The sequence below is a fragment of the Pomacea canaliculata genome, linkage group LG14 (assembly GCF_003073045.1).
Source record: "Pomacea canaliculata isolate SZHN2017 linkage group LG14, ASM307304v1, whole genome shotgun sequence".
NCBI classification, from domain to species: domain Eukaryota; kingdom Metazoa; phylum Mollusca; class Gastropoda; order Architaenioglossa; family Ampullariidae; genus Pomacea; species Pomacea canaliculata.
In genome coordinates, this window is record NC_037603.1 from 18,858,827 (window position 1) to 18,871,615 (window position 12,789).

The window sequence follows — 12,789 nt, forward strand, 5'->3', positions numbered from 1 at the left end:
AAGTAAAAACTACATGCATTTCAACATATTTACCAGAAGGTTATGAGACACGTAAAAAGTATTCACTAATGTAATCACAAAGAAAAACATAATCATCACTATTACAAACCACCATGCATCTATTATGTACTACTTCATACAACTTGCACAAAAAACCCTGTCCAAAATATTACACATCACCTTCCTTCTGGATCGCTAGGCAAAGAGGTTTAGCCCTAATTTTATAATGTTTATAGTGAAAGTAGGATTCAGAAGCAAAGTGAACAATACCAAGAAATGAAACAACAATTGTAAGCAGAACAAACATTAACATTGCAAAATGCACATAAAGCAGTACACATCCATTCTCAACACTTACTGGATTTAAGCTTTCCTAGAGAAAAGAAGTGTAATTTTGTCAATAAATTTTACATATAATTTTTTTAAAGTTTAATTTCCTATTTTAAACTGAAGCTAAAGTAATTAATTGAGTCACATCCATTTAAAAGTGCATTTAGTGGCTTTATAAATTTATGAAAGACATTGTACTGACACAACTAATCAGCATGAAAGGGTCAATATTCAGAATTTTCCTCACAGTTTCACAGAAAATGAATGCTTTCATTAATATTTGTGCTGAAGATACTTTGGAAATTTTTTGCTGAACATTACTATTTTCAAGATTATCATTGAAGAACGGAAGAACTTATATACCTCAAAGCTGGTCTTTTAGATTGTTACCTTTAAAAATAATTGCTACTTTCATGTTGCATATGAAGAATTAGCTTCAAATATTAAGACTCAAGTTGGGTACAAAATAAATTTGATTTATGATAAATGTTCAGTCATGTTATGACTAATATTTCACAAAAAAATAAATAAAAAAGCAGCAAAACTTTACAGAAATAAACCCACCACTGACATCTGTCATGTAAGCGAAACAAGATTAAAAAATATACACTTTTTTCTTTCATTCAACTGATATTCAATAAATCATCAAAATCCAAATTTACATCTTGGGAGAGTGAGAGATGGGTGAGGGGTTTGGGGAAGAGAAAGAGAAAGAAAGGGATAGAGAGAAAGCAGAAGAAAACAAGAAGAGTATTGCTGTTGTGTTCAGTTAAATTCTGAAAATTATCTTAACAGAATAAATAAACATGCTAAACGATTATTACATCTATTATTTCAGACCAACTTAAATCCGTGTGCGGACTTTTTGCCGACGGACGTTTCACCGACGGACGTTTTGGAGCCGGACGTTTTGTCGACCGGACTTTTCGCCGCTGGACGTTTCGGAGTCGGACATTTTGCCGACCGGCGTTTCGCCGCCGGACGTTTCGCCGCATTATGTCAGTGAGAGAGAGAGAGCTTACTTACTTCTCAAAGAATGAAAGTAACTACTAGATTACACAATAATTCTTTATTTCAAACAAATTTTACACACAGACTTCACAGACAGTTCACTTTGATTGTCACAGATTAAGCGCAACAGCTTTGAGAAAAAACATTGATACAATGGCGAGAGAAATGTGTGAGCTAACGGTTCACATGAGGAGAGATAGTGAGAGAGAGTTCACTGATACATTGATACAATGGCGAGAGAAATGTGTGAGCTAAGGGGCGTCACACACTTGACTTCGGCTAAAGGTCCCGTGTGAAATGCCGAAATGAAGTGTCCCGCGCCGAAACGTCCGGCGGCGAAACGCCGGTCGGCAAAATGTCCGACTCCGAAACGTCCAGCGGCGAAACGTCCAGTCGGCAAAACGTCCGGCTCCGAAACGTCCGGCGGCGAAACGTCCGTCGGCGAAAAGTCCGTGTACCCTTAAATCGTGCAATGTTTAAAGTATAGCTTGGTGTATGCTTTGAAAAGAACATGTCAAAGCTTATCAATATGCTGACAGACAATAAAAAACATTTTGCTTAAGCTTATAATAGTTCACAAACAACATGCCCTGAAAAATAAATATAAGATGCTTATTTATAAAAAACAACAGTTAACAGTTAAAGACCAGTAATTATAACAGCATTCTCAATAGGACATATTACTCATAACAAGTATTACCCAATGAAAATTACTCAAAAAGTGTATTACTCATCTGAAATATCTATAAATTTGACAAAGCTGAGTTGGCATACACTCTACAAGGCTATTAATGACTACTGATAACTTGGTAACTATCGATGACTATTTATACAGCATAACATTCTTACCTCTTCGTTTTAAGTACTCTGCAATCAAAGCAGCTATATGGATGTAACAGTGGGCCGCCTTGAAAGAAAAATGTGACCATAAAAATAACATTCTAAAATATATGTAAGCAAGCATTCATGAGGGAGTGTATGTGTGTGCATGTGTGTGGAGGGCAGGAGAGGTAGAATAGGATGATAATACTAGAAATTTCAGAAACTACTTGGTAAATAATTAAGATACAAAAAGATGCATATATATATATGTCATCAGCAGACCAAAACAACCTGCATATTTCAACAATCATTACGAGTGCACTTACTGCTATAATCACCATCATCCCTGATATTAATTAATGACATTATAATTCCCAAACCACCATTAAAATCTCCATTAAAATCACCCTTAAAAGCCTTGAATTATATCACCACCAACCACCAGCTCCATCATTGCCATCACCATTGTTGTCAGCGTTATGTCAAGTGATAATATTCTTTAAGTTAAAACAAAGCTCACCTCTGAGAAGTTTTCACGGCGAATATGTTGGGAGGCCATGGCTTGCAGCCAGGTTTTCCGCAGTTCTGGTGTGGAGGCATAGGACTTGGCAAGACTGTGCTGCAGGTCAACAAGTAGCTCAGGGTCATTTTCATTCTCCTTCAAGTGAGCTGTGGCCATCAGCACAGTGCGGATGCGCTTGGTGAGGTCCCGCACCTCACCCAGGAATGAAGATTTCTGTAAAAACGCAAAAACATTTAACTTGCTTTCATTGCCCCTGCCCCACCCATAGCACTTTCAAGTCCTGCATGCTTAATCCAAAGTTTACTACTTCTTTAAGTTAAATAAAAATGAAAAGCCAATACTTATATCCTCTGGACTCATCTTGGTTAAAAGAAAAATAGTGCAACATAAAGGTTAATAAATCTTAGTCTCTTTTCTTGTGCAGTACATATAAAACTTCTTCCACCAGGGGTTCAGAGTAGGAGGTAGGGGAGGCCCCAAAAATGGCTGGTATTTATGCAGAATTTACAACTATCAGCTCTATAAAACCTATGAAACGTGAAGGCTGAGAATGTGCCACCTTAGCACGTTCTTTTGTTTCTGTGTATACAAACGTTTATACATACCTAGAGGGTAAGCAGCTAAATCAAATTAATTAATGAAGTAACAACATGAACACTCATAGCCGACTCACTGGCTTGACTGATTGTAAGTGGGTTAAAGTATACCTGCTGTTACTGTTACTTTTCATCTCTAAAGTGTAATATAGTGCATGTACTATTCTACATTCAGGCTACTTAAATTCATTCTTTATTTTACAGACCTTACTATATATCATGGGCAGCTGGGTCATAAAATCAGCACACAAGTCTTCTTCAAAAGACATAGTTTAGGGGAATTTGTAAGTACTGTCAGTACTTCGTGAGTACAGACTTGCTTGTTATGAGACCATAGGAATATAATGTTTATCTCCAACTTTTCTGGTTAGCTTACAAAGGGCTGAACTGGGACAAAATCTTTCCTCTTATGGCTGTTTTTAGCACAATATGAATACGTGTATGACACAATAAAGTTTGTCATAAAGATATAAGTATCCAGAGAAAGATAGAAGTACTCAAAACTAAAATGACCATGACTAACACAGCCTCAGTTTATGTTGTTGTTAAGCTTCTGCTAGTGTTCTCTCTCACACATACACACAAACAATGCTCTGTCTCTCATACATGTGCAAACACACTCTTTCTCTCTTACATACACATGCATAGCTAAGTGTGTCAGCACTAACACACAGTACCTCGGTCTCTCTCTCACACACACACTTTCTCTGTCTCTCTCTCTCACACACACACTTTCTCTGTCTCTCTCTCTCACACACACACTTTCTCTGTCTCTCTCTCACACACAGAGATAAATGGATGTGCACTCATACAAACACATACTTTTTCTCTGTCTCTCTCTGTGTTCACTTTTCCTTTGAAATGGGTGTAGGCCTACTCAATAAAGTTCAAGTTACCTCTTTTGCATACATGCACAATACTCCATAAATATACATACATATTCTCTCTCCTAAAGACATGCATATGTACATTCATGTGCATGCACACACAATCTTTCTCTCTTATACATGTGTGCACTAACAACCCCCCACTCACTTCTCTCTGTTTATTTCATATTTGAAAAGGCACAGGCCTACTCAATGATGTTCTTGTTCTCTATCTCTCTTTCACATACACACACATATTTACTTACAGCAGGCATGGTCATAAACTACAAATCATAGCTTGAACAAGGTAACAATCAAAAATAGGTTCCTCCACTCTGAGTGTTGCGTTCATCTACTGATAAGAATTGCCACAAAAAAATGACAGCATTTCTTTTTATGCCAATCCCTTCCTAAAAATATGCATTAGCTTCCTGGTTTTTCCTTAACCCCTAGTTTCTAAGAGGAAAATAATAATCCCTGTACTGAAACAAATCAGGTTGACTGTTTTCTCATAGTCCATATCTTACCTTGATGCAACTTTGTTAGAGGTGATATGGGTAAGGTCAAACTGTGGTTGTATGATATGAATACAGTGAAGGGCAGATAGTGTAAGAAATGACTTGAAACATTTAAGTGTCATGTCTTCTACAGCTAAGGATTCAGTGAAGAGATGATTACTTCCTGGATGCCTGTCAGTCATGCCCCATGGGCAGTAAATTACACATTTGCTATGGCCCTGTCACAGCAATAAAAAGTCAGATTATCCACATGGGAACTCAGGCATGACAACTGAAGATTTATCACTCAGGGGTCTTTGCCTCATTTGAAAAGGTTAAGATAAACTATCAGTGTAAAAGACCAGTAGCAGCATAAAAAAAAAAAATTTTAAAAAAATGAGAAAAAGACATCTATCTATTGCTTTTCAGTTAGGACTGAAGACTAAATAAGTAGTAATATAAACTCAGAGCAAAGTACTTAAAGACATTCAGACCATTAAGCCATCTTTCCCATTCAAGATACTTAAGTCAGCTTTGGTATCATATTTGTACACAAATGTACAAGGCTCAAGGCTTTTACTTGTGATCTTGAAATTCTGATTGCATAAGTTGATCACAGTGAGAACAGTGGCGAGGATAAAGGCAATTATAGTAATGATTGTGAAATATGCACTCACACACACAGAGTGAAAAAAAGATGGTCTCTATAACTGTCCTCAAGCTAAATATTAAATTTTTTCAATAAGGCCTGCCAGCTCATTTCTGAAAGCTCAGACGAAGCAGGTTAGTAGAAATAATGTGCTGCAAAACAGCATCAAACAGCTGTAATTTAGTTTTTAACATATTTTAGGCTTAAAGAAGTATATTGTGTTTAGGCATTGCCATACTGTGTCTACCACTTATAAAAAATATTTGGGGTTGTGTTGGGGGAGGGGAAGTGGAAGGGGGCTAGGGGAAGCATAAAACATACTGGCAATTGTGACAAGAAACTGTAACAATTAACGCCTGTTTACTTATTTGTAAAACTCTACAACTATTTCATTAAAATGCCTGTTACTGTGCAAGTTTTTCTTCTGTATTTAAACAACTTCAGCACATGACTATAAAAGTTTATAAGCAAAATAAATAGATGAGACTAGGTCACTAGGCATTAGTAAAATCTCATTCTACAGACAGAATATCTGGTATGTACTCTATGTACAAGGGCAGTAAGACATACATGTCCTTAGACATACATTAGGAAGTAACTTTCTACAGCTCAGTTGAAATGGACAGTAGAAAAACCACATGCTTACTCAGCAGACAAGCAAGAACAAGAAACACAAACAAAGAGTTAAACACAAGAGCCAGAAGCTACTTTTGTCAAGTCTCAAGTAACTATCCCCAGCCACAAAGTTTTGTTGGCAACAATGTACTTTTTACCAGGAAGTCTCAACAATACTATATCTAGTTACAGTCTATTCTAAACCTTTCTCTATAAACTATAGACAATACCTCCCAACTGCACAGGGAAAAAGGTTCAGAAAAATTTAACAATTATACATGGAATGCAATCATTGAAATGATCACCTATAACCAGCAGTAAAGGAAATAAAGCAAGCAACCAAGCAAGTTGTCTTAAGAACTACTAAGAGGCAAAGATGTGGAACTGCTGAATGTACTCACAGTCACATGATTCTGATCAAGGAACTAAACACAAAAGTAAATGTTCTAGAAAGGTAAAAATTAGCAAAACGTATTTTATTGTATGATAAAATAAGATATCCAATGACTGTAGCTTTTATTGTAATGACATATGCCTTTAACATAACCGTTATGACACAACTTTGACATAAGTCTTATGCTTTTAACAGCACTGACACATGCCTTTAACAAACTGTTCTAACGTGCCTTTAATACCACACCTAGAGACTTTACAAACCAAATGATATATAATAAAAAAACTCAGCAAATCTTTGCCAAAATCAAGACAAATAAATTAGAACACATCCTCCAGGAATGAAAGTGCTGGCAGTCTGATAAAAAAAAATACTAATTTTTTTTTGCTTATTTAATTTCTAATTAAGAGAAGATGATTTTCCTTGAGTTTATAAAAGCAGTCTTGGAATCAAATAATATATAAATTAATGTCCATTCTCTCTGAAAACAAGTGCTGTTCACACTGCTGTTACTGTAATTTTAACTTGGTTGCCTCACACTTGATTGAACTCAAACAATAACATCCATTGTGTTGTGCAAAGGAATAATTAAAGTGTGTGTGTCTAAGGGTGTGTGTGTGTAACTTTAAGTTGGAATAAATGATGCTAATTAAAGAAATAAAAGCTGATAAAGAATACAGCAACAACAAAACATTATTCAATATAAAAAGGATGAGAAAGAAAAAAAAAATAAAGATGAAAATAAGATAAAATGAAAAACGGAGGTTGAAATTGACATGTGTAGAATAAATGAATGTTACCAAAGTAACAGAAGGGAATAATGTAGGTTTTTCTGGGTGAGCAGAGAACCAGCCAATCTGCTTGACAGATTATTAATATGAAAATAATGTGTAAGCCAAATCCACAAAATATAAATTTTAAATTTTAGATGTGGTAGAAAGGGAAGGGAAAACCCCAAAGAGTTTGTGAAAGATATTTACTAGGTGTCCTACAATGACATGTAATATGTAATTCTATGCAATTTAAATTCTAGAGGTAAAATATTTAGTATGAAATAGTTATGAGCATTAATAAATAGAAGACAACAGGTTTTTATTATTTATTTCTGTCCACAACAAAAAGAAAATTATCTTTGCTAGAAGCCCCCATAAGCAATAAACTTTAAAAAAGTCATCGTCAATCACCCACACAGTAACGCTCACATTCAACCCCTCAGCAAAGACTGTCAGAGGCATATCATCATTAAAATTAGATGCTTTAAGCCTAGTACAAATAAAATACTTGATGAAACCAGATAAAAGAGTCACCCTGACATCAAAATACCCCAGGACTCCTTGTGAATATTTAATTAACAATGGAATAATTGCCAATCATATGTCTACATGTTAAATGAACTATTTTAGAGAGAAGAAAAAAAAAAAGAGAGAGAGATGAAAATAGATACATATCTAGCGACTCAAGAAGTATTTTAAAAAGCTATTTCTATCACATCACATGCACTGAATGGCTGTTTATTCTAGCTACATTATAAAAATTGTAATTCTGTGCACAGACCTGTATGCTTTTATCCTTGTTAGCGTAATTGTTGACAAGAGCTAGACTCTCCTGGAAACGAGTTGTACTCAGTCCCACAACACTGCCAATCAACTGTGAAACTGATATGATGACCTGGAAAGTTATTCATCATAGTAAATTACTGTCAGCAAACCTCTAAGATCTTAGAAGTAAAGACAAAACCTCCCTAAAAAAACAGATAACAAAACTATGCACATTAAAGGAACGCAAAGCATCTATGCATCCATAATCTCTTTTACTGCTTTCCTCACAAGTATCCATTCACGAATATGGCCACACTGCACAAAACTGCAGCAAGTGTCTGGCATTCGTACCTGAAGATGTACTCGTGTGAAGTTCTTTTTGTTTGTGAAATCAAAATTGGTTCTCATGAGAAGATACAAGAGTGCACAAGCCTCTTGTCTTGTAGATGCTAGTTTGGAATTACAGCATCTCAGAATCTGCACACGGGACAAAATACAGCACAATAAAAATAAGTGTGGAAAAAAACCATAAACAATACAAAGTTTCCCTGTCAACTTCACTCACAACTACAGTTAAATTGATTTTACTGATGTGGGCATGATACAGTTAGGTGCCCCATAATGACGTTTCCGCCAAGAATGGAGTGCATATATGATGGTGGTCCTGTAAGACTATAATGGAACTGAAAAGTTCCTGTTGCACAAAGAGTCACAGCCATTGTAACTTCCTAGTGCAACAACAAGGTGGTGTAACCAAACTCACTGCACTGCCAATCATAGGAAAGTCTAGCCCGTACAATTATGTAACATACATTATACTTGGTAATGATAATAAAGTACACTCCATGATGTTCGCACAATGAGGAAGTCACTTTTCTCAAAGTGTGTTAACTGTTGTAATACATGACTGTACTTGTTAACAAATGCTTGTTAAACAATGTGAAAGGATGAAGCCAATAAATGAGTTGAGGCTGCACTGAAGGCTAATGCTCACCTCATAACATAGCTGTCCACACATCTCAGCACTTCCTTTAAAAAGTACTGTCTCAAACTGCAAAGAGAGTCAGGGTAATTCCAAATTAAGTAGTCTGTGACTTGGGAGCATCTTACTACTAGGAATTTATCACTTTAAACATGAAATGAAAATGGCATTCAAGCTAGCTTGCACTCCTGCATGTAGAACTGCACAGGAACAATAACTTCATATGTGCATGTGACAAATATGCAATGAGTTGTCTTTCACTTTGATTTCTTTGTAATTTTCTCCATTGAAATGTCTAAGACTTTGTGTTTATGTCTGTTTATTTTTCATTCCTATTGTACCTAGTCTTGTTTCTGACTTTGGTGTTTGTTTTTCTCCCCCTCATTTCATCCACACAGGTGTACAAACTCTGGCACTCTCCTCCCTTCCCTCCACCTATACAGGGGTACAAACTCTCTCTTCCCTCCTCCCATACTTGAGTATACATGCATTCTCCCATGCTTTCTCCCCTTTCTTCACACCTCATCTCTCCTACACACCTTCTTGATGAATGCTCGCCAAGAACCAAAAACATGTTTTTGAAGTATTTCAGACTGAGGGGAGCGAAGGTATCCCAGGTACAGCTGAAATACTGTTCGCATCAGTGGGTTTTCTCCTCCTTGCTCCTCCAGTTCTTTCTTTAAAAAAAAAAAAAAACCCTTGTTTTCAGATTATGCAAAATAATGGAAAAACAGTCAACATGTAAATACAAGGAAAAAACCAAAACATAAGACACCAAGGTACAAATTGCCTGTTTACCTCAAAGAAATTTTATTTCTAAAGCTGTCACGCAAAGAAATTTTATTTCTAAAGCTGTCACGCTCTCTGACCTCTCCCTGATTTGATTGCTTTCTCTAACACACATACACCTGCTGGTTTGTTGTTTTGACACTGTGCCAGCAATTAAGGCTATATCATGGCGATACACACATACACCTATCCTCCCAAAATACACACACATATTTTTCACTATATTATAATATGGTTTGTAGTAAAAACTTACAATGAACATAGTATAATTTTATCCACATGCAAGCACATAGCCCTCAAGTCAAACCCCTCCCCTTCCCTCACTACAACCTTACCCTCCAACCACACAAAGAAATTCTCAAGAAAAAAATAACAGCAAAGAGCACGTTTTTTTGAGATATATTTTTTTAACAATTTAAAAATGTTAGCCATGAAACATACCTTAAATGTCTGGCAGTAGAGACAGAGTATGTCCAGTACAATCAGACCCATTTCAGTGGAGATGTTAGCTTCTTGCAGGGCTCGCATCATTGCATCTGCATCTGAAGATGTTGGAGCTGAAAAAATACCAGGTTTACAAAGTTACAAAGAGATGGAGCAAACAAAAGCAAAATGAAAAAAGAGAGAGTGAGATGAAGGGAAGCAGGGGGAATTCAGGACAGATGTGGGACAGAGGGATGGAGTGTGTGTACAGACAACTAAAAATCATTATATTTGCTTCCCTTCATATAAACTTGATGTTGCATTGACATTTTACTGTCTCATTTTCTTTCATGAGGCATTTGTCAGACATGAATGCTTATACTTTTAAACTATCCAACTTATCATACTAAAGGCAAGGTTAATATTTTTCAATGATATTTTTGACAAATCTATTGTGATATCTTGTGGCAAAACACATGAAATTGCTGCCATTGATAACAAGCTGTTGATTTTCAAAGATAAAGATATTAATGAAAAATGGTGAAGATACAATTATTAGTAAACAAGAAACTCACTGTGAAGACCTTCTGGAAAAAATTCTCCATACTGACTGGGAGTTCGTTGGGAGGAAAGACTGATAGGGCGACCACGGTATGGCTGCTGGAAGGCAGGCATTGTTTGGGCGCGCTGGTTTGTTGACCCACTGATCATGCTTAAGAATACAATGACAAAAAAAGATATAATGGCAGCTTGAGCAAACAAAAGCACTTATTTTATATATATTTTTGGCATGTTTTTTTGTTTTGCAGAATTAATTGATAAATGTGTGCTGATCAATTGACCCTAAAGTGAAAACAAATCACAAACTGGGTGGTGGTGGAGTGGATAAAAAGCTGTATGAAGAGAAAAAGACTTGCTATCATCCTATTTGTTTCATAAAATACTTTTTCCATTGCTTCTGAAGATAAGAAGCAGAAACATTATGGCTATACAATTGTTTGACTGCATGGCTTTCCTTGAAAAGCTTTTCTGCAAAAAAAACCACCAACCGTTCTAACAATGCAAAATGTGGAGTAGCAAAGAAATCTCAACCCCCTCCACCCCTAACTCTGCATTAAAAAGCCATCTTCAATTCAGTGAAAAAATAAGTCACAAGAAGCAATACCAGCATAAAACACACATATGGAAATGTAGCAACTATAAAAAATACCTGTAAGAAAGGAAGAAGAAATTAGAAATGATGGAAGGAGAGGAATGCAAGAAATGGATGGCACTTAGGTGCAGCATATAACTAGGATCTTGCAGGTAGTAAATTCAGTAGTGTCATCGGATAACACATACCTGAGTGTAAAGATTTTTTTCCTCCCCTGGTACTGGAAGTGTTGCAAACACAACCTATAAAAAAAAATACATGTCATTATTAATTTCAATCAAATTCCAGCTCAAAAAATTATGTCAAATGGAAAGACTAAAGAGTATTTCCATGCGCTTGATGGACTAATAAACCTGGCAAGAAGTAATGTATTATTGCACAAAGAATTTTGCCATCAAATAATCAGGTGCTAAAATATTAGGGACCTCACCAAAGAGCCCACCAACCCAAGGAAGTATTGAGACAGCAGGTCTGTACATATAAATCAGCAAAAACCTTATCATAATACACAAGACCACATAGGTAAATGAACTCACTCAAGTAGACCAAAGAAGTCGATCACATCATTTTCTGATGAGTTGTTTATCCATCCCAACAGTATGACTGAAAAAAAGATCATAGTTCAAAATTTATCAGTAAACCAGAAGACATCTTTCTGTACACAAAAAAAAAAAAAAAAAAAAAAAAAAAAAAAAAAAAAAAGTTTTTTCCCATTTCACTTTATCCAACACTCTGTTTTGACAAAGGGTAGTTTAAGAATTTGATCACCTATATTATTCACAGCAATGTAAACTTGTCACAATGAAAGGACCATCTTTTGCATTAAGGTGATATTTATGTTCGGAAGATGGAATACAAATATTTATGTAATCCATTCCAGTTCCATAAAATGACCTGTCTACAGGCAGACTAAATGGCAATGGCAAAAGCAGTAACAACAACAAACCCCTTACCTCCCAAAAACTGCACATACGCATGTGCACACACACAGTCATGCATGCAAGAACCCACGCACGTATAATCATAACAATTGACACTGATTATGTTTTTGATTAATTTTCATGACATTCTGACGTCATTCAGAATAATAATGAGGAAAACATAATGTTTAATTAGCTCTGGGACAAGCTAGATGCTAACCTTCGGGCAAGTTTCGAAGGACGTACATAAGACATAAAAGCAGATCCTTGATTTCTGTAACATCTAATCTGGTCAAAGGGCTGACATAATGCACTTGTGGAACACTCAGGGATGGTGTAGGCCTGAAAACAAGCATCAAGCAGATAAGCTTGCTCTACAAACACTAGTTACCTGCAAAAATATTATCTCTACCTGAGGATGAGGTTTGCTCATCCACTGGACTTTCCACAAGTTGTGACAGAAGATGGTATAGCATTTCGAAAAAAAGAGGCGTTACTGTATTTTCATTATCCTTAAAGTTTTGAATAAAATGTAATAACTACTTTCTCTCATCATATCCACATCATCACTTCATGAAAAAAAATTCATTTTAACAAGCACCTTCACACAACTAAAATATTTTAAATTACTTGAGAAAATTTTTCGCAGACACATCTGTGAAAGAATGATGAATCGCTTAT

At 35.9% G+C, this 12,789-nt stretch overlaps 1 protein-coding gene across 1 annotated transcript in view; it reads right to left on the reverse strand.

The window, feature by feature from the left end:
• LOC112554864 (dedicator of cytokinesis protein 9-like) overlaps window positions 1-12,789 on the reverse strand; it is a 59,906-nt gene that overhangs the window by 17,150 nt on the left and 29,967 nt on the right. The window contains 14 exon segments of the mRNA XM_025222925.1: window positions 359-373; window positions 895-903; window positions 2,191-2,248; window positions 2,684-2,899; window positions 6,311-6,334; window positions 7,858-7,971; window positions 8,193-8,318; window positions 8,836-8,892; window positions 9,363-9,500; window positions 10,054-10,169; window positions 10,611-10,747; window positions 11,377-11,430; window positions 11,725-11,791; window positions 12,329-12,450. Of these exon segments, the coding sequence (XP_025078710.1) occupies window positions 359-373; window positions 895-903; window positions 2,191-2,248; window positions 2,684-2,899; window positions 6,311-6,334; window positions 7,858-7,971; window positions 8,193-8,318; window positions 8,836-8,892; window positions 9,363-9,500; window positions 10,054-10,169; window positions 10,611-10,747; window positions 11,377-11,430; window positions 11,725-11,791; window positions 12,329-12,450 (1,253 nt within the window).